This window comes from Meleagris gallopavo, chromosome 2 (assembly GCF_905368555.1).
Source record: "Meleagris gallopavo chromosome 2, MGAL_WU_HG_1.1, whole genome shotgun sequence".
Taxonomy (NCBI): domain Eukaryota; kingdom Metazoa; phylum Chordata; class Aves; order Galliformes; family Phasianidae; genus Meleagris; species Meleagris gallopavo.
In genome coordinates this window covers 13528728-13553821 of record NC_139405.1, presented here as the reverse complement: position 1 = coordinate 13553821, position 25094 = coordinate 13528728, and the positions used below count along the sequence as shown (strand labels likewise).

The following is a 25094-nucleotide window of genomic DNA, read 5'->3' as shown; positions in this document are numbered from 1 at the left end:
AGAAGTACCTTAAAAGGGACCTCCTGTAACCCTGTCCCACTGTTCCCCAATAGGGAATGCCACTGCCATTGCTATTGCATTAATGCCTCGTTCTTGCTGCCCCTACCAGAGTAACATCCTGCAGTAAGCAGATGTATAAGTATTCAAGTGACCAGCCTGCTCTGCACCTACCAAAGTGTAGCTTGTTGTCTACTTCTTGTTAAAAGTGGTTCCTCTGGGGCTCAACCAGCTGCTGTCTTCTGCATTTGTGGACTCCTGCCATGTGTCACTGCTAGTAAATAAATTAAAAACAACTGCTGATAATCAGGTGAGTAGATAAAAAACAGCACAGCAGGAGCTGTGCTTAAGCCTGCGCAGTGGATATGGTGGGACTTCTTTTTAATAAGTCACTGTCCATCAAGTCACTATCAAGTAATAACCTGCAGATGGCTCAGCAGTGGGTGGCATTAACATATTCAGGCCTCTCTGGCACACAGGTGCCCTGCACTGTCCTTTCCACTGTCCTTCTTTGCCAGCAGACAGCCTTGTGTTTTGTCACTGACTGTCAAACAAGGTGAACAACTCATGCTTGCTGTCATACAAAATACAAAATACATTTGGCTGACTCCCAGTGGGCTTACATACCTTCATGGAGAAAAACAGTTAAGTCCTTTTGATGTCACTAACTTTTGCAGTGGTACCAGAGGAAAAATGTGTCAAGCAACAGCAGAATTAAAATACCAAGGCTTTCAGACAGTTTGCTGATGTGATCTTTCTTTGCTATCCAGAGTCACAGTCTGAACACTCACAATGTCACATTCAAGGAACATCTCTGATGTTGGTGAGCATGGAAGGCAACTATGTGCTCTACATGCTCTCAGACTTGGACCGCACAAATGACACAGATGACATCAAGGCTGACTGCACTTCAGTAAGACCAATGATATCATGCCACAATTTCTCAGGGAAGTTTTGAGAAAGAGAAAAAACCCTAAGCCCTAGAAAAGGAAAAACACAAAGGTATGCCAACAGGAGAGAAATACAAGGTAATGTTGTTAGTTAAGTCAGCTTTTCTGGAAAATTTAAAAGAAAATATAGAGAAGATTCTGGATAATTTTACATTGGTCTGGAAGGAACCTTCTATTGCAAGCAGAATGTCGTATAATCCATGATAAAATCTTGAAAAAGAACAGACTAAAGGGTCTCTATTCTTTACTGTGCCAATTGCATAGCTGCTGCAAGTACTTGCTACTAATGCTCTTAGGGAGTGTCTTCAATTTTCCTGCTTAATGGAGGTAAATTTCCTATCCATGCATTTTATAATAAACCAAATGACAAGTATGGAGATATTAGAATACTGGGTGTTGAATAACTCTTAATGGTACTGAAAACAAGGAACAGGCAACAGCTAAGCTAAAAAATCAACCAGAAAAATTCACAGATTGGACTACTTTGTCCTCTTTTAGGGTTTAACTCTCCCATGTCTGGAAAATCTTAAATTAACAAATCCTTGCATTTTTTATTCATACTTAGAGAAGTTCTCAGCGCAGATTTCTTATAATTGGTTATCATAAAAGCTCTGTTTTTGTCTCTGCTGCATAATCCAGCTTCTAGAGAAGTCTTCTCTAGCCACATGTTTCTGTTCTACTGCATTCAGTAGATTTGGAGTCCAAGACTGAGGACAAGTATGTTGCAATACAATGAGGAGACTACTTAATATTCTGAGTAGATTCCCACCATACTTTTGAGAAGTAATATTCACTCAATTTACTATGGAAGTAAATTCAAAACCTCAAAAACAATAATTGCATTGCTTGTCATTAATATTTTGTTGTAGGCAGAGGAGAAACATTCCTTATGTTCCCACTTGTTCCTATTCATGTGTTTTTGAATGTGTCTAGCTTCCTGAAAAGCCTAGGAAGAAGCTAATTATCAGAGATGATTTTATTTCATAATGAATCAGGGCTAAGATACTGGAAGAGATCTTGTTTGTCAAGCAAGCTAATGCTTAATAAGGCAATCTCACTTTTTTTTTAATATCAAAGCATTTAGTATGGTATGTGTCTACAGCACAAGTGTATCATAGCTGACACAAATGATCAGAATCATGAATGGTCTGGAACAGGATGGTATTTACAGATGTGGAAAGTGAACAATCTTGTGAAAAACATGCTGCAAAAAAATGAAAGTTTCAGAGGAAAATCTTTTTCATTATGCTGTGTCCTGTCTAACCAAAATACCTGCGTAGCCAAGCATTTTGCAAGGGAGAGCTGGTAGTGACATCTACAGTTAAAACTGCCTCACACTTTCAGTTTTTTTGCCAAAATTTTAATTGCCCTGACTAAAATATTCTAAGCTTGCTGTCTACCTCAGGCTGCAACAAAATGGTTCAGCAATGCTCAAGAAAGAGTTATTGGGGGAAAAAAAAAAGGCATTTTAACTACAATTATTTAACTTCATCATATCACTGAGTATGGTGATATCCAAAAAAAATTTTGCCTTACCTGAAAAAAAAACACAAAAACAAAAAACAAACTCCTTTGTGTGGATATTCTGACACGTAGTAGGTTTGTGGTTCTAAAGTGTCCTGCACTCTGATGTTAAGTAAGAAATAAAAATGGAAGGCTCAAGTGACTTTATAAACCTATCAAGGAATGTATTTGGTAAAGTAATTTTTCTGATTGAGCTAGTTTCCCTGAAGAAAGCTGTAATTTTTAGCCAACACAATTGTGTGCTGTGGCTTACTACCTCTCATGGAGGCAGCCATATTAAATTCTGTCTGCTTCAGCTAATCACTTCAGCGATTAGATCTTCTACTATATTTCCTGCAGCACTATGTTCTCAACTTATGTGAATTATTAGCACTGCTCACCTTTTCCTAAACCTTCTAAGTTGCCAAGGTGTAATCTTCAGCACTGACAGACTTTTACATGTACTCTTTTAACACCAGAGCTGAAAAACATTGTCCTGCATTGAGAAGTCCTTTTAAGTGGGGAAAATACTAATATTTTGCAAGGAAGAAAAAGAAAGGGAACATCTGTATCTTGTCCACAGCAAAGCAGCAAGTCAACTTAAGTACAAGCTGTAAAATTTGTAGTTCCCGGATTCGTTCCTAACTTATTCCAAACTGGTTAAATAACACTTTTTTTTCCCCAATTCATTGGAAGTGCTGCTGAAGTCAGAAGGATATTGGTGGAGAAACAAGGATGAAAGTGTCATCATCAGTTGCAGCTTGTTTAGAAGTCTAGTTTGTAAACAAAATTGTAGCACAACAAAGCTTGTAATGATGGAATTGATCTAGATCTGTGGGCTGACCCTATCTCTTAAGGCTCCATGGGAGATTCTCTGACCCTCTGCATGGCCTAATTTCCATTCCTTCAGATGCGAAGTCCACTTGCTGTTAAAACTGACATTGTTAGTACCTGCAGTATTCTTGCAGAGCCACAGACCTGGTAACTTTCTTTGACCACCTTTCTTTCAATGAATGAGAGACATCAAGCCATGTAGGTAACTTCAGAAAGTGTGCACGAGAACAAAGTAAGGCCTTTTGTAAAGAAACTGTACTTTCACTGATTCTGAGATAATACTCTTTGTCTGCATTTCACGTGGTTACTTAAACATTTCAAGTCTCTATACTTTGCGCTTTTTGTGTGTGTGTGTGTGTGTGTGTGGTTTTAAAAAGATAATAAGCCTGAATTTAATCCTGGAATAAAACGCCCTTGCATAGATCAACCATGGCATATTGTCATGCAGAAGCCATTCTTGTGGGTGAAGGAGAAAAGAAATTATGAGAAAAGGCAGATATCATTAAGAACCAGAATACTATCTACACTTAGAGCTGTTGCAAGTTCTATAGGCCTGAACTCAAACCACACAAGTTTTCTAGTGAGAGTCAAATAGTGTTTGCTAGCGAGTAAGCGATTACTCATCACTGGAATTAAAATAATTGTCATTATTACTTTTATATTTTATAACAATTAACATACTCCCAAACCAACCAAAGAAACATGCTACTCCAACAGCTATGAAAAAGACATGAAGTGTATGTACACCTTCATATGTATACATGCAAATCATAGAGTCGCAGGGATTAGAAGGGACCTCAAGATATTGAGTCCAACCCCGCTGCTAAAGCATGTACCCTACAACAGCTTGCACAGGTAGGCATCCAGATGAATCTTGAATTCACCTCTGTAGAAGGAGACTCCACAGCCTCTCTTGGCAACCTGTTCCAGTACTCTGTCCCGTATCCATTTCATTTATTTAGAGACAAGTACTTCTGGAATGACAAACAAACCTTTCTTCCCTAGCCCCATGTCCATCTCATGCTAAATCTGATGTCCTCCAACTTCATTGGCTGTAACTACTGCTCTGGCATTCCTCCAGCTCATGCGCTTCTCATTCCTGTTTCTTTGGTGTTTTCTTTATGCTCTTCCTTTGTCACGATGCACCTTACCTAAGCCTTATCTGTAGGCTCACTTCCCTTCATATATTTCTGAATACCTACTTTTACCACCATGCCTGTGAGGAATTTCTAATTGAGTAGACACAAGCAAATAAAAACGTCCGCTTAGAATAACACTTACCTCAGTGATAGAAAAGTCTCAGTGGGAAGGTGTGCTGTGCTGATAGGCAGTCCCAGAATCGTGTCATTGTTGCTCTTGCTCTCATCACCTCCTTTCCATGGCAGCTCCAGGAACACCATGCCAGCTCTCAGAGGCAGAACAATTTCTATCATATCATATATGATATGATATCATATCATATTGTGGTACAACATTTAGCACCAACAGTTCATGCTAGAACTTCATAGTTTGTGGTACAAAATGATATAAATTTTGTCAGTTGCCCATGGAAGCGCTTGCTGCTGTGCTACCAGACTGAGCAGTTCATGGCAATTCAACACCTTATGACAGTCTAGCCAAATTAGTTTAGGTTTTTCTATGCTTGATTTCTCAACTCTTTCTCCACAGCTTCCTCAATTTACCCCAGGTCATGTCCCCAAGCAGGGCCAGCCATCCTTCCTTACTCCCAAATGCTATCACAGGTTTGGTGTCAGTGGCACTTTGGGGTCGCCCAGCCCAAGGCCCTGGGAGGCCAACGACAGCAGTTTGCTAATGATGAAGTCGAAAAGGGTGGCTGTAGAGAAACAACCTGCTCTGGCTGTAAAACTCTGCACTTTGTTTGTCTTTGTGGGCGTTTATGATTTTCCTAGATGCAGAGGAAAAGACTTGTCACAAAAAGCCAGAGAAGGGAGGGAAAACCGCCACTGGGCACAATGATAGCAAACAATGGCACAGGGAGCAGGGTGTTACAGGGCCAACAACGTTGCAGTGGTCTGCAGTTAGGTTGGGGGGTATCTGCAGAGGGGATCCCACATTTCTGACCGTGGGTTCACCCAGAGGAACTCAATGCAGGCCACGCAAGCTGAGCTGCTTCTTGCTTCAAATAAACCTCAAGTTGTCCCATTGCAATTTGGAGACAAAAATTCAAAGAAAAATCATAACGGTATAAAAAAGGCAGCCGACCTCACAGCGTGATTTAAGGCACGGCCAGGTCTCAAGATTACCACAGAAGACTTTACGAGGCGCTTTTCGCTCTGGACCCTTTCTTTGATGATCGTCTGTGGACTCAGATGGTCAGCTCCTGCGGTACGGTAACGCTGTCTGCAAACCTTCCCCTCAGACTGAGAGAACCGGGGTTCCTCCACCCCTATCCCCAATCTTTATCCCCCCCCCCGGCAGTGCATTCCTGTCAAGCTCGGAAGGCCTGGCCGCAGCAGGGAACGCGGGGAGGGGGATTTCTTTCACGCCCATTCAACCGCCCTTTAAAAACATGTAGTAAACACAATCACGCCGGCACGGGCATCCTCGTCGAAACACCGCCCACGTAGACAGTCCATGAAGCGTATGCGTGTATATACATACACATGCCTGTGTGTTCCATAGAATAGAGCACGGCCGTGCGTGGGGGCGGCGCGGGCGGAGCTCCGCGCCCGCGGCCCCGCTGCCCACTTGCCATGCGCTGCCCGCGGCCCTGCGCGGCGGCGGGCGGAGGAGGAGGCGGCGGCCGCAGCCGAGGGTGGGGAGCGCGGTCCGGCTCGTGCCCCGTTCTCCCAGGCGGCGGCGGCGGGGGTTCCCCGTTTCCCTCCCGCTCCTCTCCGCGCTGCGGGGGCTGAGCCGGGCGCGGCGGCGGGGGAGGAGGAGAGGGAAGGGAAGGAAGGAGGAGCCGCCGCCGCTGCGAGGCGGGCGGGCTGCACACACACAGGCAGAGTGTGCGGAGGAGGAGGAGAAGGAGGAAGGAGGAGGAGGTCGTCGCCTCGGCGCGGCCCCGGCCACCCTGCGCAGCGCGGCGCGGCGGGGCCGGCGGCGGCGCGCGCCCCGGCGGCTGAGGTAAAAGGCGGCGGCGGGCTGCGCGCGGGGCGGCCGTTGGGGGCGGCGGGCGGCATCGCGTCCTTCGCGGGGAGCGGCCCCACCGCTCCGGGCCGTAACCTTGGGCTCCCCGCTCCGCCCGCCGCGGGCTCCGGGAGGTTCCGGCGGCTCCGGCCTCGGAGGAGGACGTCTGCAAACATACGTCTGTCTGTCTGTACGTGTGTGAGACTTCCTATGGGTGTGCGTGCGTGTGTGACTGGGGATCGAATTCTTCTCATCCTCGCTGCCAGCTGTGAGGCTCCTTGTAGTTTCTGAGTGCATCCGGATTTTGTCAGTGCTGGGCGGCGTGACAAATGTTTCTGTGTAGTGAAGTATAACTTTCTTGTGGGTTATTTTTCTTGTGTTTTTTTTTCTTTTCCTTTTTTTTTTCCTCTCTCTTTTTTTTTTTTGTTCTTGTTTTTTTTTCTCTTTTAGGGAAAACAAAAAAAAAAAGCAAGCTCACCTTTGAAGGCTCTGGTTCTCTGGTTTGTTTTCTTTCAGATGAATTGAATGGTCTCTCGGGATGCGGTGCCCGGGTTGCCTGTGTATGTGTGTAATTGGCGCAGATGTTTGAAGCTGCTTTCTTAGGTGGAACTTCCACAGCAAGGTGCAAAGCAGCATTTCCATTTTGCCAGGAAGGCTGTGCACCCTGTTTGAAGCCTGACTTTGAATTATGTGCAGTCAGACACCTGTTACTTGATGCTGGTTATCCTTTCCTTTTGCACTTATTCAGCCTTGCTTGTCTTTATTTAATATCTGAAAATACTTAGCAGGTATTCTTTTATGCTGGTGTCTAGTAGAAACCCAGGAATCTAGTGCATTTCCGAGCTGCATAATGCATCTTCATTAGATAATACTTCCTTAAAGAAGGATGATTTGGGGAAGTTACAGAATAATCTTAATCTCTTAAGGAGTTTATATAACGTTGAAGTGCCTATGGGGATGCATCTGTAGGAAAGACAGATGGGGCTATGCGGAATCAAAGTCTTTCATGCCATAAATCCGTAGTACGGTGCAAAACGTTCTCATAATACATAAGGGTTGTTTGCAATATCAAGCTTGATGTTGCACAGTGCAACATCAAATTAATAAACTGAATTAATGTGTAGCGCAGAGAAAATGTTGCGTTTCTGATTCTGCAAAAGGATGGAGCAGATTCTTTCGTAACACGTTTGTGTTGGTGGTTGGATTCTGTCGTTTACAGCAGTTTGTGCAAGCTGGCAGCATTGCTACAGGTTATTTTCTCTAACTTCTGAAAGTGTAATGCCAACAGTATTTGCCGGCTTCCTCTGGAGAAGGGTTATCTAATATTGCTGTGCACCACAAAATAATTATTATTATGTAGAGCTGAGCAATTTTGTATTATAAAGGGACAGTTTCTTAATATGAGTTGGGAACAGACTCATTTCTCTCTGTGGTTGGTAACTTTGTAAAGTAATTAAAATAAATTACAGATTTCAGGGATGAGAATTCTCTTCCCTAGCTATTATTAATACTAATCTTGCTTCAGATGTCAGTTTGATTCATCTTGTGGTGATATCACTAAAACCCAGGTATTAATGTGAAAGTCAAACCTCTGGTGAAAATATAACTGCGTGTAGCTGTCAAAATAAAGTTTTGAGATCTGATTTGATTGCTGGATGTGGATACGTACTCAGTAGAGTAACAATGCCTTTTATTTTATAGACATGCACCCACGCAAAGGAGCTTTGTTCTAAAACAGTGTTCTCTGTCATGAATTTATGCATAACGTATGCTCTGCTTTTTCTTACTGTGCAGAGAATAAAGAACTTTGAGAGGGAAAGAGGTAAATACTAGAAGGGGAAAAGAGAGAGATTTCAAATGAATTTCCCCTACTGACACAAGGAATACCTCACTGTTATATGCCACCCAAACTCACTGGTTGTGTTCAGCTTTCCCATTTTTCTAAAATAATGGTGAGTTGTTTTGGGTTGATGTATGCTACTGGCTTCCACTGTGGACTTTGGCCATTTGTTGCACTAATATCTGGCTACGATGATGAACTTGGGGCTGTGTTGTGAGTCTGTCAGATACTTGCTACAGCTTTATAGGAATTAATGACTTCATTTTTACCAGGTTTACATACATTGTGTTGAACATTTCCAGGGGTGTAATGTCCATGCTGCTTGAAAAAGAAATGCAAAATAAGTCTTTTTTTTTTTTTTTTTTTTTTTAACCTTGTCACTTTTAGTGGTTGCCTTGCATTGTTTAGTGGTTTACCTTTCCTCAGTGGTTATAGCAGCTCAGTTGCTATTCCTTCCTGTTCATAATTTGAAGAAGAATCAAGTCTGAGAATGCTGTTCTTAGATTTTCTTGAAAATTGAATTAATCCCTTTTCCAGTAGAAAGAGAGAAAGGGACAGGAATGATTATCAGAGCACTAAAAACAAGAACAAAAACTTAATCCAGGGATTTTACCTAAGAGTGACTAGTTATGAAAATTGATACATCATTCCTTTTTGGAGAAGATTAAAACTATTGAGGAAATCATCGATCCTGTTAGATTTAGAAAACTATTGTAGAATACTTTGCAAGTAAAAATTTCCATTAAAAATCTCTGGTTGGTTGTTGGTGAGGAAATCATTATGAAAGGTTGCATAAGCGTTATTTTAGTGTGGCTAAGCCTGGGCTTATTTCCATTCTCTAATAACTAGGTATATTGTGCCACTTCAAATATTGCAAATTTGATAGCTTGATTTCATTTACTAATTTTGCAAGATGTTTTATACATTCAGTTTTGGGAGTGCTCTTGGATGTCATCAGAGGTTGCATGTGGAGATATTTGTGATGTAAATTATTAACTCTTTGAAAGCTTTGTGGTGGTGTGTTTTCAAGGTTGATTCTTTTTTTTTTTTTTAATTGTGCTGTTTAGAATTTGAGAGATGTTTGTGTACCATTTGCCACATGAAAATGACTTGTGTATACGTCAAAGGCTCAGATAAATGTTATTCAGGCTTTGAGAGCAGTCTCTCAACACAAAAAAAAGCCCAACAGACTATCTGTAGACTTGACTTTGCTGTGTGTAACAAAGATCTGATTTGTAGTGATTTTAAATGTATGGGATGTCCAAGGTATAAATACAAGAAGCACTGTGCTTTGACGTTAACCTGCTTTGCTTATGGTCTCACCCAGTGAATAGTAAGCTATAAAAATCTGTTTCACTGTTTCTTATCCACCTCAAAGATTTCTGGAAATTTCCTAGCTATGGATAAAGCCACTTGTAAAACTGTAACACAACACTTTCCCATCCATTTTGTAATTAACTTACTATGCCTATTAGTAACTTCCATGTTTGACAAGGACATACTTTACTTATCTTGTAGTGCTTAGAGCAGAGATGCAACTTTAGAAGTATCAGAACCGCCATTTCACCAGCTGTTCTCACAGCAGTAATGCCCAAACTATAGTTTTGAGGGCATGGAGTAACTTATATGAGGCAAAGAAATAGTGCAGCACTGTTATGGCTTCAGAGATTTTATTCAGCACCCTTCTGGATAATGACTTGTTGATCTTGTCCCTGTAAAGATCCTGCTGGGATCTTGGAGTAAAACTGGTACTTACATTCCCTACTTCTGAAGACCTACATCAGCTTATGTAAGGTGGTGAGGCACTGTGGTTTCTTTTGTCAGTTTGTCTATAGGAGACATTGTCCATTAGGCTGTTACTGCTGTTAATAGGATGGTGCAACATCTAGGTAGCATCCGCTCAATGAAGAACTCGTTAAAGCTGCACCCAGGCAACAGCAAAAGCTTCTTGCCTTCTGGAGAAGAGTGAAACAAAGTTCTCTCTACCTTTCTGCTAAAGAGCCCAGCCTTTAGGCAGATTGTTGTGAAGTCATACTGGCCTGTTTGCCTTGTTACTAGGTTTTCATGAATGGTATTTGCCAATGTTTTTAATGCTTTGTTTCACCTTTGGAGTTCTAAGAAACATCAGTCAGTCTTTTCAGTGGGAGGGAACCAGGGAGAAGCGCAGGTGTCAATGAAAGGGTAGGCTGCTGTAATGTAATCTAACTGCTCCTGAAGAAGGAAAGATATGGTTTCTGTATAGTAAATCCACTTGGCTCTTTAATGGCTTAAGCTTCTGTTACTAGTTAGGCCATTGCTTTGACACCTCTGTTGCTTTCCACTCTCCCATTGCTAGCAACCGGTGTTCAGTTCAGACTTGATCCTATCCCACCAATGTCTATGAACTGGTTGTAGAGCACCAGAGATCACAAAACCCATAGGTATGGGGATGGAAAGATCTCATTTATCCTCTTGTAGAGACCAACTTATTGAATAAGTAGATAAATTTGACTAAATCTGATTTATCAGACTTTCTGCAGTTGCTGTGTGCTTTCTGGTTGAAATTCTACTCCACAACCAGGCAGTTTGATATTACATCTCTCCTCTTTCTTCTACCTGTTACAGTAAGAAATGATGGAAACTTGAATTAAGAATGTGATTGCTGTCATATAGATCAAGTTTTGGCCTTGAATTTCATTTGTGTGGAAGCTATTATCTTACCATAATGGTGATGCAACTCTACCCTTGGAGAATAAAGGGCTTGTTCTTTTCTCAAGACAAGAGCTTATTTCTTAATGAGTAATGACAACTTGGAACTCTAAGCAGCTGAGGTGAGGCAGTCTGTTTGGAATGTGGTCTGTTGTGCAGACTGTGGACATATGGAAATCAATTCTGGTAAAATAGCTGCACAACCACACACCTCTGCCCTCTTATTTCTGAAGAAGTTGATTTGAGGTCTCCCAAGTTGTGACTTTCTATGCAAGCTGACCTCGCAGTTGATAACTTCAGAAGGGGATGAGAAGTTATGTAAAGGTGTAGGCTCTTGGTTCATGAGTGACTGCTCAGATTAAATTTGCGTTTCCTTGTCAGATGTTATACTGATAGATTTCTTAATTCTGTGAAATGCTGTAATCTAGACCTTTGGTGCTTGAATTTCTTTGTGATATGATATGAAAATATGGAGAGAACAAGGGTATGGATGTAATTCACCTGTCAGAGTTGTATAAAATGCTTTTCTATCTGCATTGGAGAGAAAATATATATTCAACTGAGAAATATTTGTATATTTGATTAAGTAGGAAACTGGTATGAGAAAGGTATTACAGCGCACACTGTTCTGGAAGATGTAGATAGGTACTGCTAGAAAAGGAAACCTACTTGAACTTGAGCATGCACTTGCAAATTGGAAGTGATCAGTGAGGAGGCTAGTGACAAATAAAGGGGGCAAATTGAGAAAGTACTTAAAAGGTTAATAAAAAGCATCTCTTGGATTCCAGTGATCTAAAGTTTCCATGATCCTGTGAAGAACATTTTGTGAAAAATGTCAGTGAGATATTGGCTGTGGTTTAAACAAGATAGGCTGGATAAAAGAACTTCTCATGACAAAGTGATGGCTTTTCCTCCTTGATCTTCTAGGCTTCATTCTGAACTGTAAAAGGTTTTCTGTTCCCTTTTTCTCCTCTCTCTTCCTCTTCTTTCCTATGCTTGAAATTACCACATATCTAATGTCTGTGTTTTGGTTTTCCTACCAGATGGTGATGTTCATTATACATGTTGCTGCATGTACTAAACTCACTGCATGTACAGATCTTTCCTAGTTTTCCCTTAGTTGAGGCTATATTCTGGATCCAAGATGCTTGTATCTATTGCTGCCTTTAAACACCTACATGGCTGTTGTAGCTGCTGAAAGGTGGCATAGAAAATGGAGTTGGTAACTATGATAAGAACCCATTTGTTTTGAAATATATAAATTAGAGTATAATATATACATATATATATACATATAAACCATATTTTGATGTTGATACCTTAATGCAAGTTGTTTTCTTCTTTACACAGACATGATTAGGGCATGTAACTTTAATCCAGAATTCTTTCCAGAAGAGTTAGTGGAAATAGAAGATGGACGACTTAATGGGAAGTACGACATGGAGCCATGGAGTGGTTACTGTGTCTGGACTGATTTATTGAACCAAACAGAACTGGTATAATCTTTCCTATGAATGGTCCTGATCAGGAAAGAAAAAGCCTTGCTGGAGAAAGGGCATCAATTTGTGGTAGGTTTGTTTGCAGAGATGATAGTGAAGCAGAATTACATTAAGGGAGAGGTTGTGGCACAGTCTGGTGATGAAATGGACTGTGTTTTGTACCTAAGCCGTGTCTGTGAGGTAGACAGGAGGTGTCTGATGATTTACTGTTTTTTTCTTAATTTTCCTCCAGAAGTAACACTTGAGGACTGGCACAGATTAACTGGGCTTTCTGCTGGATGCAGAGGATTGTACTGCATGTCTGACATCAGCAAATAATAGACTGAGCAATTACTTCTTTCTGGTTGTGCAGTTTGCTATTTGTGTACCACTTCTCTAGCAAAATATGCCCAGGAATAATTGTCATATACTAAATAACAAGGGAAGATGGAATGTGATTGCAGGTTTATCAGAGCAGCTTGCAAATGAGGTGCTGCAGTCTGGTATAAGAACTGTTAGTTACAGCCTAATGTGACTGCTTCAACATCACCACTCAGCCTGTGATTTTCACACTGGAAATCTTCCGCATCTGTGTATGCTGCAGGTGCAGGGGAACTCTTGGAAATTCCCCTCAGCCTGCGTGCTATCACTCACATGATGCAGCTGTCTGCCTTGATTGGTGAATTCCTATGCTGAAGCAGAAGGTCTGTGTGCCTCTGTCTGAAAGAGGAGAGATGCAACCTATGAAAGTAACTGAGGGCTCAAACAGGGCAGTCTGAATGGGAGTGAGATTCACATCCTTCTCATTGTCCTGTAGAGATGTGGTGCCATATTCTCTTTTAGGGTTGCCCTGCTACAGCTGTTGTCCAAAAGGCTCTTCTGCTTGCTCTAAAACTAGAGAGCTAGCCCTTTGTCTTCATCCTGTGGAGAATCTGTTGCTTTTGTAATCTTTCTGCCTCCATTCAACCTGTATAGCGATTGCTTCCAAATCCTTCATATCTGGCAATATCTGTTAGAGTCTGATGCAATTTTTCGGCTATGAAATGCACAAGCTTTTTATTGACCCATGAGTATAGTAGGTGGTAGGGAGCAGAAGTAATTTCTGAGGGAAAAGCTTTGCCTCGGTCAGAACTAAATGGACAGCTTTTTAGTTGCAAAGTTTGCCTTTTCTTATATTGTTAGTCTAACACTGCTAACCTCAGGTAGTTTCTTATCTACATGACTGTGTCCTAAAGCATTATATACATTTGGCCCAGTGTTTTTTTTTTTTCTTTCTTCCTGCCCGCTGCCCCTTTTACACAGATTGAACATACTGGAATCTGCAGATATGCTGAACCTGGCTGACACATGCTGATAAAATGGTCTTCTTTGACATGTCCTAATGAGGGCTTAAGGTTAACCTGACGTCATTTAAAAGTGGTTTGTAACTGTGTGCCATTTCATGTGTGTGTCTTTATACAAGAAAATGTCTTAGAGCTAAATTAGCCTTTGTGTCAGGTAATGGAAGAAGTATTTGCACTGTTCTCATGGGAGTTATTGCCATCTCATCCCTTGTTAAATTAACGAAGACTCACACCTTGGAAGAAGCATATGGTACCTAACTCTCTCTGAGGCGTATCCAATTAAAATGTTGATGTAATGTTGATGACCTTGGTTGCTGCTACTTTTGTGAATGGATGCCTGGGTTGTTTACAGAGGAGTTTGAGAAGCCCAAATGTCTCTTTTGTGTACTTACCTGTTGGTTGCATTTATTTTGAAAAAGACAGACAGCTAATAATAATTTTGTTGTCTTCAGTGAGCTGGTAGTAAATATGAATTGGTGCTTGGATCGGAAAAAGAAACAGCAGTATCAGTCTTCTGCTTTTTGGTTTTGTTTCTGTCTTGAGCTGTATGAACTCTACTGAGGAGAAATAGAGTGTTGCTGTTTTTATTCAAATGGTATGGAAGGTATTTTTGCTAGTCTGTTCAAGTTCATTTAGGAGAATTTGTATTAATGAAGTCTGCAGTGCAAACTGCAGTTGATAGGGGAATCATAGCTCATTACAAATCTTTATCAGCTAGTCATTTTCGTGTTTCAGTGCTGTTCTTTTCACTAAATTGTAGTCTCGTGACAGTAGTGTTTTTTGATTATGTTGATGGAGCACTTACTCAGTTGGTTGTTTTTTTTTTTTTTTTTCCCTTGGTTATTTTATTTTGAAAAAGCTAGGCAAATAGTGGTTTCCAAGTTTTGCCTAGATCCTCATGCCTTTGTTACTAACAACTTTACATGTAAATGCAGTCCCAATTGTTGAGAAATCAGAAGTTTGTTTGCAGGGATTCTTTGCTATACAAACATATTTGTTTTGTAAACTTTTCTTGTATTTTAGAACTCCTTTGAGATGAAAGCAGTACTTACATGAATAGCTGTTACTTGGTGTGAAGTAAGTTAATCTAAAACCAACAAAAATCCAACAAAACTGTTTAGCTACAGACTTTTTTTTTATTACAATTATTGTAGCTCTTCAATTTTCAAAGCTAATTCAATTGAATCAGTCTGTCAAGAAGTACATACCTGATTTAGGCAAGCATAACTAAATAAAAAGTATATAAATGTTCACTGTAATCTTCACCACTTTTGCTTCTGTTTCATCCTTGATGAGGCACTACTTGCTTCTGGTATAACCTCATCACCTCCCCACAGTAAAACAATTGAGAATGAATATTGTGAAAGCAGAGATATAATTCCAGTCTCAGCTGCTTGCTTGCTCTGTGAAAAACATCTATTAAGTTGGTCTGAAATTATGCGTAAAGAGATACAGGTAGTTCTTTAGGTGATTTTGGATCATCAAATGATAAATTTGGTGAGTAGTTTTCCGTGATTCAAATGCTGAGCAATGCGGAGATTTCTTTAAGGTACTTTAAGACTCTTGAAAAATGGAAAACAGATCTTGAAATTCAAGGGCAGAAATGGCAGATAGAATTACACTGCTGTGTTCAGTTGTTCTGAGAAGTTTCCTCCGTACTACTGTAATTTAGTGTGAGAATATTTACTGTTTTCATGTAACTTACATTCTTTGCTTTTTAAAATAGAATAGGCTTGGAGGGGTTGTTTGTTTGTTTACAGAACACAGTCAGTAAAAAGAAAATATAGGAGATTTTTCAGTCATGTAAAATTGTTAGATTTTTGCAGTCTTAGTTCTGGGATGATCTTTTTTTTTTTTTTTTTTTTAATTTCCTGCTCTCTTAATACAGAGTGACAAGTAAATGAATCATTCCTGGCTTTCTGCAGCATTTGAAGTTATGCACAATAAAGTCTTCCATAAGTGATTAGAAATTTTTACCACAGTGTGGATCGTTAAGGTGTTGGCTTGCCCACTTCATCTGAAAAAACTGCAGAAAGTGTTTTTTCAAAATGTTAGAGGTAGTAATTAGCAGAGCAAGATGTCAGGGTTTTATGTTTGATTTTTTTTTTTTTTTTTCCCTGAGTTATGAAACTATATATCTAAATGGTGTTAAATTGTAGATGCTGTGGTATTTGTTGTGTAACACACACGCACACACACATGTGTGTGTGTGTATATATATATATATTTCCTTAAAACTGATTGGTAATTTAAATTATAGAGGCTTTCTTGATAATACTACTTAATTTCATAAGCCACAACATGAAATCCCCCAATAGAGAAGAAATCAACTGTATTCAGCAAAAAGCAGATGCTTCTCTGTGCATGAAATAAATGTAAATTCCTAGCTGTCTTTTTCCTTTTGCAAAATTTGATGATAATTCTCAGTTAATTTTAAATTACGTATGAGAATTCTTTAAAGATTTCAGGTGAAACTAGGCAGATCCTTTTTCACTTCCGCGTCTCCAAACTATTATCACTTTCCAGGATTTAAACATCAGACTGTTTGAAGGCTTTGGGACTGTTTTGTTTACCCAGGTGTTCTGCGATCAACTGGTAACCAGTGTGTTTCTTAATGACTGAAATGAAACCTTAACAAAAGTTGTTCTTCATGTTCAGCAGTGTCTGTTGTCAAAGTGTGGCTGTAACGAGCACGTAACCGAAGTCAATTTGAGTCTTATATTGAGCTCGAATTCACTTTGCACCTTATCTAAGGTGCCTTTCAAAAAGCTGTTACAAGTTTCTGCATCTGCAAGATTGATAGGCCAGAAGTATTAGTTTGCGTAGTGGTCTATTTCTCATTGTTAAAAGAGAAAATGATGGATAAAATTACCACATGAGGAGTACATCACTGTAGATGTGATTTGTTCTGCTCACAGTGCAGCTAATTCTGGGAGAGCCCATGAGATAAGGGTTGGTGGAATTATGTTCTTCGAAGAGCTCCTGAGAAGCAGGGTATATAAATTTTAGTGTTAATTGCCTTCATTCTTTTTTGGGCTTGATCAAATAAGCAGCTGTGTAGGCCGTGTCTAGCTCAGTGCAGCTGGCATTGCTTTGCCGTCAGGGCTGTGTTTTGGCCTGGCTAAAGGTAGAGCAAATGTTTTCTCCTTGTGGTTTCTCGTATTTAGAGACTTTGTTGCCTTGCTAGGTATTAGTGAAGCTTGGGTGAAACTTGTCTCCTCAGTACTTTGAAATGCTGTATGAATATTGTTGTTATTGCTATTTTGTACCAGTCTACTCACTGCCTCTAAAAAAGTTGTCACTAGCTTAATAACTCTCAGAATCAAAGTGGGAGAGAGGGAGAGAGAGAGAGAGAATGAAAAGGCTGTTCAATCTAGCATGTAAATTAGTAGCTTCTTTTTTTATGTTTGTTTTTTTTCTTCATTCTTGACATTAGATTTGACAAAAGAGAGAGACAAAATCTGGAAAGAACCACAGTACGTATAATAAGAAAAAATGGTGATAATATTCCTGCATCTATCTTGGAGGGCAGCACCTCCTTCCACCCGTAAAGCTTTCCTGGCATCTCAGTTGGGTTTACCCTCAAGAATTGGAGGGAGGCATGCCTCCCTCCAATAATAAAACTGAAATAAAACTGAACCAAGTACTGCATGCTGCAACTGCACAAGTCCAGCTCTTCAGAACTTGAGCTATAACTACATCTCTGTCCATTTTGCAGCTGAAGTTCTACATTTGGTTTTAGAACTGAATTTGACAATTTCCTATTGGGTATACATACAAGGAGGCTCAAATTATTCCTTCTAAAGGAATTAAGTTGGCTCAAGGCCCACGTTACTGACTAGAACTAGACTGAAAGTTACTTCACTATCTGAACTTCTTTGGTAGGGGAAGGATGAGGTCTATCTTGAAGGCAGTCTCTTTGCTGTTTGTTGATTATGAAGTCTTGCCCCGCATTTTCTTCCCATGTCTGTTGGACGTAAGCAGATCTGGCTGTGGTGAGAATTTTTATAATTGGATTTATTTGTGTTTCAGGTCAGGATTTGGGTTACATGCAGTATGACCCTTAGCCTTCTACACAAACTGCCACTTCTGGCCTGATTATGATAATTTTACAGTGCCTTTCTCATCTGTTGTGGCAGTGCCTGACAAGAAAGTTCATAATCAGACGCACACCAACCTTCTACAGAGCACCTGAGAAAAATGTGTAAATACTTTCAGTTAAAGTCCTTAAAGTGTGAGCTCATGTACAGTCACAATGTAAAACTCAGAATTCAGGAATGGTAGATTTGGTATGATCCCTTAAGAATTCTTTATTCATGCCCTAAATTGCAAGGTTTCTGGGGCAGGGACTATGCTTGCATTATTTATTTTACAGCATTTATTGCAGTTCATTTTTTTTTCTCTTTTGACCTGATTGGTGACTATTCATCAATGCTTCAGATGAGGTAATACTCTGCAGCACACTGTTTCTAATTGGAATATATGCACAACACTTTTGTATGTAAGTTGAAAGAAGGGATATCTGTGTTGTTTGGTTCAACATGTTGAAGCATCTAAAGGTATAAAGCGGCTTTCAGAATGACTAGGACAGTTTGGTATCTTTTATATTCCAAATCTTGAGTGTTTTTTTTCTTTATTTTTATTTTGTCTTTTAGTGTAATAAAGAGGGCTTACAGAAGCTTGCAGCTTCTTGTCTGTTACCAGTAGGGATTCTGGTAAATTACTACTTGACCTTGGCTTGCAAATAAGAATGTAGTAAATCAGGGGCATGTACATACTATACCAGAACATACTCCCAGGAGTACAGCTTAATATATGAAGTAAAGCATTGCTCAGACTGCTTAGACTGACATGTCATACAGTACTAGAGGCCATTGTCTTTAATACTTCTGTTATGGAACAGATCCAGTTCTGATTTATAGCCCAGCAGTAGCAAGGTTCCATTCTTTTCAGTTTTAGAACTATAGTCTGGTATAGAAAACTCTCAAGCAGTCTGTTCCCTTACAACCTTCATGGCAATAGTCTTACAGCAGAAAATGTAAATGTGCATTTTGGTGTTATTTCTAGGTATTTCTATGTAAACCTTGTAAGTTAGAGTATACCTCAGGAGCTCCATCACCCCCCCACCCCTCTTGGAACTGTACAGCCATAGTCTGAATCAGCAAAGCTTTCTTAAAGGGACAGTCTCAAGTCAAAACCATATATATGGCTTAGTTTTGTTTTTCAAACAGTGTGCTGAAGCAGTTGCACACATCAGGTCTGCCAAAGAACATCCCTGTCAGTTTTAAAATCATTTATCTGTCTTGTTTTGGTTCTATTTTCTCCCTCTTTCTAGTTCTGTAAAAAGCAACAAAAGCAAATTCCAACAGCGTAGTTGGATGGAAAGCAATAGAAGAGATAAGGTAGAAATTGCTATCAAATATTCCTAACATACATCTAGAAAGATGTTTGAGCTGTATTTAATTATTTTGGTCACTCTGTAGTTGTGCACCACTCAGATCTAATGGCGGTTCTGGAAACACTTCTTAGGTATTGTGTACATGTTGAAAATGCTGTTTCCCTGGATGAACTTATAACATGGGTAAAGGAGGAGCTTTGAGCAGAATGCTTCTTCTAGGATAGAGGCAACAGAACTTAAGTGTTCATCAATTCTAATTGAACTATTAAACAATTAGACTAAAAACGAGAACTGCATGTTATAATTGTAGTCCTACTTGACTGAAAGCTAAGTTATTGGTTTGTTTTTAAGTGCAGGTTTTTATTTTGGGCAACTTAACACAATTGGTGCTGGCTTCCAACATCAGAGACTGGTTTGAATAAAGCCTGCAGCACAGGGCTCCGGGTATTTGCACAGCAAGGCTCTGTAAACCTCTCTTGCAGGTGTGTAATGCTTTGATCAGCTTGCTGGACAAACAAAATCAAACAGATGTCTCCCAGTTTTCTGCTTGGCAGATATTAGTGGATAGGAAATCCGGCCAACCATATCAGATTTTTCCCTCAAGAAAGTGCATAAGATGGAAAGAAAAAAGGCATTGTACCAGCAGTTTAATGTTTAAACTCAGTGTCAAAACGCAATGGCAGAACAATGCAAACTGATAATGCAAATGGCTTTCTTGGGTGGTTTTCAGCTCCTGTGCTAGTATCTGGTAGAAATTATTTACTTTCTTGCACTGAAATATCATGCTATTTCCATCACAATTGTGCCACTTTTAGCTAGCTGGTTGCAACCAGATTTGGAGATAGTAATCAAAGTTGTTTTGAAATGCATCTCTCAGTTTATTCCAGTGAAAATTTTTCTTTTATACTTCATATTATTCAATGACTAAACATGTTTACTTTGAACTGCATATGTGCGTTAGGTGGGTAGCAGTAAAATAAGCGAGTTTAAGCCAGCTGTAATTTAATTTCAGCTTGGTATGTTTTGTTAAGACAAGAAAAGCTGCTGGCACTTAGGCCTTGCAGTGCATTGTGAAGTGACTGCCAGTCTGATTTTCCTGTGGAATTAAAACAAATTGGAAAGCAAAGTGAGAAAAGGAAGATATATTTTTAAGAAATTAAATGTCTGTTCTGTAATTTACCACCCTCTGTTGCTTTTGTTGATGATTTCTTATTATGTAAGCTTCTTTCCACCACCTTCTTCTTGAACTTGTAGCAAAACAGTTTTATTGTGGTGCAACATCCATTAGAATAAAAATTGTCTTGAATATATTGCTGTCTCTTCAATGTGTAGCCCAGTAGGAAGGAAGAAAAGTATGGAAGGGAGCATTTTCCAGAGGCACAGGTGGCTTTAGTAATAAATAATGTTCTCTGAAGTAGTTTAAAAGCAAGGAGGGAGAAATGTGAGTTAATGACTGCCAAAAAAGAGACTTTACTTAAAAACTGAGAACATCTATTTGGTTCACTTGAAAGAGTTTGCTATGATTAAACTTTACTGGATTATCTTAGCCTGATATGGTCAGCTATGGACTTTCCAGTGTGTTATGGAACAAAAAGGCTTGAATAAAATGGCATGCCCACTCAGTGTTGTTTTGCACTATGCAACTTACCTAGTATTATAACTGATACATAGTTATCTCAGTAAATATTCAGCGGGAAAAGTACTGCTGCTTAATCTTTTTCTCTTAATGTTGTCAAGGATTGTGATAATAAAAACATAGATCAAAATATGCAATGTTGGAGCTGTCGGTCTGCATTTTGAAACATGACTAAGATGAAATGAACTTTCAGTTTCTGGCACACAGGGATCCACCCCCCCCCCAAAAAAAATGAATGAGCTTCATTAGGATTTTTGTGCTCATACTGAGGTGATTGCAGTGATTTAAAGAGCTGATGGCTTTCCTGCCTGGCCTGAAAGGAGCATCTGTTCTCTTGCTTTCTTCCTGCCTACTGCTAGTTTCATGGTGCCTGCGTCAACTGCCTGGGCTGCAAGTTGGAGTCTGGGATTGTCCCTTCATTTATGTTTTCTTTAGATATGTTAAGGAATCTTAGTTGCTCCTAGTCAGAAGATTATTTTTGTGAAAATAATTGACATCATTGGCCAATGGAGAATAAAAACATTCGCATCTAATTGAGCTGGATTCTTTGCAGTGCTATAAGTGAAGTTTTGAATTGTTATTGCTTTCATGTGCAGTGAGTGATTTCATAGATCAAAAACCTCTCAGAACTGCAGCGGGATTTTGGTTCCAGAGAATTACTGTAGGTGACTGTAAAAATAGCGTTTGCATTTTTGAGAACGAAATATCCTCTAGAGGCACAGGTTAAAATACATGCAGGAACTTCAGGATACCCTCAAATTCTGAGATTGAAATTGCAGATTCTTTCTTAGGCTTATTACATTTGCGTACTGATAAGAGTTTGTGGTATCTAGTTTGCACTGCAAACACTGCTGTTCTTCGCTTGGTTTAGATGATGTGGTTTTATCAGATAGGTATAACTCAGTCACTGTATGAAATTGTCTGAAGATTTGTTTTGCATACAAATAATTTTTGAGAGCTTACCTAACTTATTAATTAATATGTTTTTCATAAAATATGATTTCTGTCAGTTTTTTTTTTTTTTGGAGTTCCTGTGGAGGTGGTCTGCCTGTTTTAGGAATACATTCTGCTGAATATTGCTCAGCAAGCACCAAGTAGTTATACATAGTTCTATCCAAAAGTAATGCCTTCTACTTATTTCCATGGAAACTACGACATAGGAAGAGCACAATAACAATAATTGACAGAGCAAATTGTCATCTGCAAAACAGATTTAGTGTAGTGACCACCATTAGCTTTGCATTTTCACAAACAACAGCCTGCATGCTGCACTCATAAAAATTTGCACTAACTTTCACCAGTGCTGAAGAAAACGACACACTGCCTCGCTATGCCCACATCCACTGACATCTCTCTAAACATTCAGCAAACATTGCTGAGTGTCAATGGATGCCATTTTTTCTGCTTGGAGGAATTCAGTGATACACATCTGTTTCATACACATTTCTGTTTCAGATGCCATTTTGTCAGACTGCCCCTCAGCTGCCATCTGCCAGACCGCAGTTAAATGTAACAGCACTGGTAGGGAGGTACAACCTCTACTGCCAACATCTACACCAACATCTGCCTTTGATGTCATAGGCCACCATAATAAAACAGGAAGCATTACTGCCAGAGCAGCTCTCCTGTTTCTCAACTATACGTACCCAGCTGCTGAGTTGAGAATTCTCTTAACTCATGAGTGCATGGCTGGAGCCAGATGTGGGACTAGTATTTACTGTGTATCACACAAAACACAGCAACAGGTTGTCTGCTTTGTTTAATAAGTTTCTGACTTAATTCAGTGAAGCTAAATGCAACTGTCCTTACTTGTTCTGTATTGGATTTTCTGTTGTGGCATTCCTATGGCGGGAATGGATGAAATTATTTTATCTTTGTGTTAAAAATTATTAACAAATGAATCTTTGTTTAGCTGTTGCTTTTATCTGTGTCAGTGAATCATAATGTCCAGTTTTCATTTACTTGGGAATAGGCAGCTTCAGGCCCTACAGCCAGTGCTATCCAGGTCAGTATCAGTGAAGAAAAGGTATGGAGTTATCTGGTAATTGAAAAGGCTACTGATCTTCTGGATTAGTATGTGAAATGTTCCAGAAAGATATGCCAGGGGCTCAAATTATGTAATGCTTTGAGCAGGAAGCCACCAAATTGTGTGTAGAGTGTGTCGCCAGCACCAGACTGATGTCCCTGGCAAGGTTCCACTCCAGGAAGGAGCTGAGGTTTCTTAAAGGCTTCAGGCGAGAATGAACAATTCAGTACAATAGCTTTGCTAGAACAGTTTGCTCCATTGAAGAGAGGACCTGGCAACCCTCTTGTTTGCTGCTGGGAGGCAAAGGGCTGACATAACAGTACTTTGGTATGGTTTCCTGCCCAAAAGTGTGTATCAGCTGGCACTCTCTGCTTTTTTTTATTATTATTACTTATTTGCAGATCCTGAAAAAAAATATTGCAAAAAAACAAACTTCTTCAGGAATTACGTGTACATGTTGTTGCATAGGGAATGTAGGTCTGTGAAATTTAAAATAAATAAATGTGTTTAACAGTAATTAACCAGCACATAAACTATGGTTGAAGATTCTTTTTGGCACAAAAATGAGTGAAGGTTTTGTAGGTAATGACTATTTTAGAGTAGGATGCATTCATGCACTAGAATCATCGTGGTTAAATTAAGATTTTAATGGTCTTTTCTAAATTGGGTAATATTACACTGCTTTTAATTAGAGTCGGGCTAGAGGTCCTTATTGGAGTTGTAAAGTTTCAGTCTCCCAGCGGGCAATAAAAGCAAGTTCTCTTCAATCCCTAGCTAAATGTTCTTAGGTGGGAAACTGCAGGAGTTTCCAGCAGTGTGTTACTGTCACATCATTCTCCTTGATCTTTTCAGGTAACGATGGGTAAGAAAGAAACCTTATATCATTGCTGACAACATTGTTTTCTTCTGTAATAGCTATGAAGTAGACATATGGGATCTGCTGGCAAATGGAGTCTCAAGGAAAGTTGTCCCTCACGATGATGAACTATCACAATTTAGCTGGAGATTTTGCAAACTGAATTCTCTAGAAATCTGCAAGGGAAAAACTAAAGTATGCTCATCTCTCCCCACTGTGTGGCAATTTTGCCAAGTTGTACTTTGCATTTAAGCTGAGAGAATGGTCCAGAAGACCAGTCAAAAAACAAATCTTACCTTTCTGAATAGTAGTTCAGGACTGTGTAAAAGCTTTGTCTGTCTTAGTGTTTGTGGCACTTCAGTAGGAAAACTTAAAACTGTATTTGATGTTCATGGCACATAAGTGAAGAGGTGTGATCCCAGTGGCTGAGATCAGGCATTAACAGGTTTTCAGAGAGATCTTGACAGTGATTTTTGGGTTGCTTGGCATTCCGTTAGGGATAGAATTTTTTGGTGAATGCTGCAGTGTAGACTTTAGGGCTATTTATAAAAAAAAAAAAAAAAAGTATAACCACACCAGCACACGCTGATGTCTTCAGATGTGCACAGGAGCAAGACTCAGCTCACTTACCCAGACTGCGTCACCTGCGCTGTGCAAAACTATGAAGTGTTATGGCTGTGTTTTCTAAACAATTTTGAAAACAAATTGGTTTGCTTTCAGTGGTTCAATTTCATCTTGTATTTCACATACACAGATGGACTGATGAGAGTAGCAAGTTTCTGCACTATAAACTAGGAGCTGCTCTTGATTTATGCTAGAATCTTATTTTGAATACTAATCTATTGAATTCGGCATATACCATTACTGCTGGAGTTGCCTGGTTCCTTTATCCACAAGGAAGGCAGATTATTTTCCTCCTGGAAGAAACTGTTCTTCTGTGACTATGTAGGGTTTTTTAGTCTTAGCAATTCTGATTCACCCAAAAAAATGTATTTGTACATTCACAGTGAAAGCTGGGTTGCCAGTTTCTTTTCCTATAGTGACCAAAGAGACCAAAGTTATCAAAAAAGTTTATCTTTTTGCTGTAAGGCTTGGTCCACTGACAAGCACAATATCTATGAGGACACCTTTAGTTAAGAAAGAAGGAAGAGAGAAAACTATCAAAATACAAATAATTGGATGGCTATTTTATGAGAGAGATTCTGCTTATAATTTGTGATGGGCGCAATTACTGAGTTGCTAAGGTTGGACCATTTAATTATATTTCAGAATGGAAAATACTATCTTGTTTCCCTTAATTTTCTGAGCAGCTCTTTGTGGACCCTTAGCAGCGATCTGAGTCCCCAGGGTTCTGTAGACTCCAGGGCCAAAATCTGATTTAAGCCTTACCTGTAATGTGCAAAGAAAAAAGATAATTATTTTAATCTGTTATAGACCTCAGCAACTGTATTGATG

At 39.7% G+C, this 25094-nt stretch overlaps 2 protein-coding genes across 15 annotated transcripts in view; one reads left to right on the top strand and one right to left on the bottom strand.

Annotated features, from left to right (window-relative positions):
* LOC116216286 (uncharacterized) overlaps positions 1-6034 on the bottom strand; it is a 59307-nt gene extending 53273 nt beyond the window's left edge. For 3 of the 4 annotated variants that reach the window (XR_014881879.1, XR_014881880.1, XM_085218997.1), the window contains exon 1: positions 4566-5842. Coding sequence is in view for 2 of the 4 variants with exons in the window: in XM_085218997.1 (XP_085075123.1) it covers positions 4566-4717 (152 nt within the window). In the remaining 2 variants the exon portion in view is untranslated. Of the gene's footprint in view, positions 1-4565; positions 5843-5906 lie in introns of those variants that run through there. The other variant, XM_085218998.1, reaches the window with a different exon arrangement.
* A 198-nt stretch (positions 6035-6232) lies between these two features.
* The window catches only part of PLCB4 (phospholipase C beta 4), a 200946-nt gene continuing 182084 nt past the window's right edge, over positions 6233-25094 (top strand). For 7 of the 11 annotated variants that reach the window (XM_085218966.1, XM_085218974.1, XM_085218973.1 and 4 more), the window contains exon 1: positions 6233-6371. The gene's annotated coding sequence lies outside the window, so the exon portion shown is untranslated. Of the gene's footprint in view, positions 6372-6443; positions 6565-25094 lie in introns of those variants that run through there. The other 4 variants (XM_085218975.1, XM_085218967.1, XM_085218968.1 and 1 more) reach the window with 3 other exon arrangements.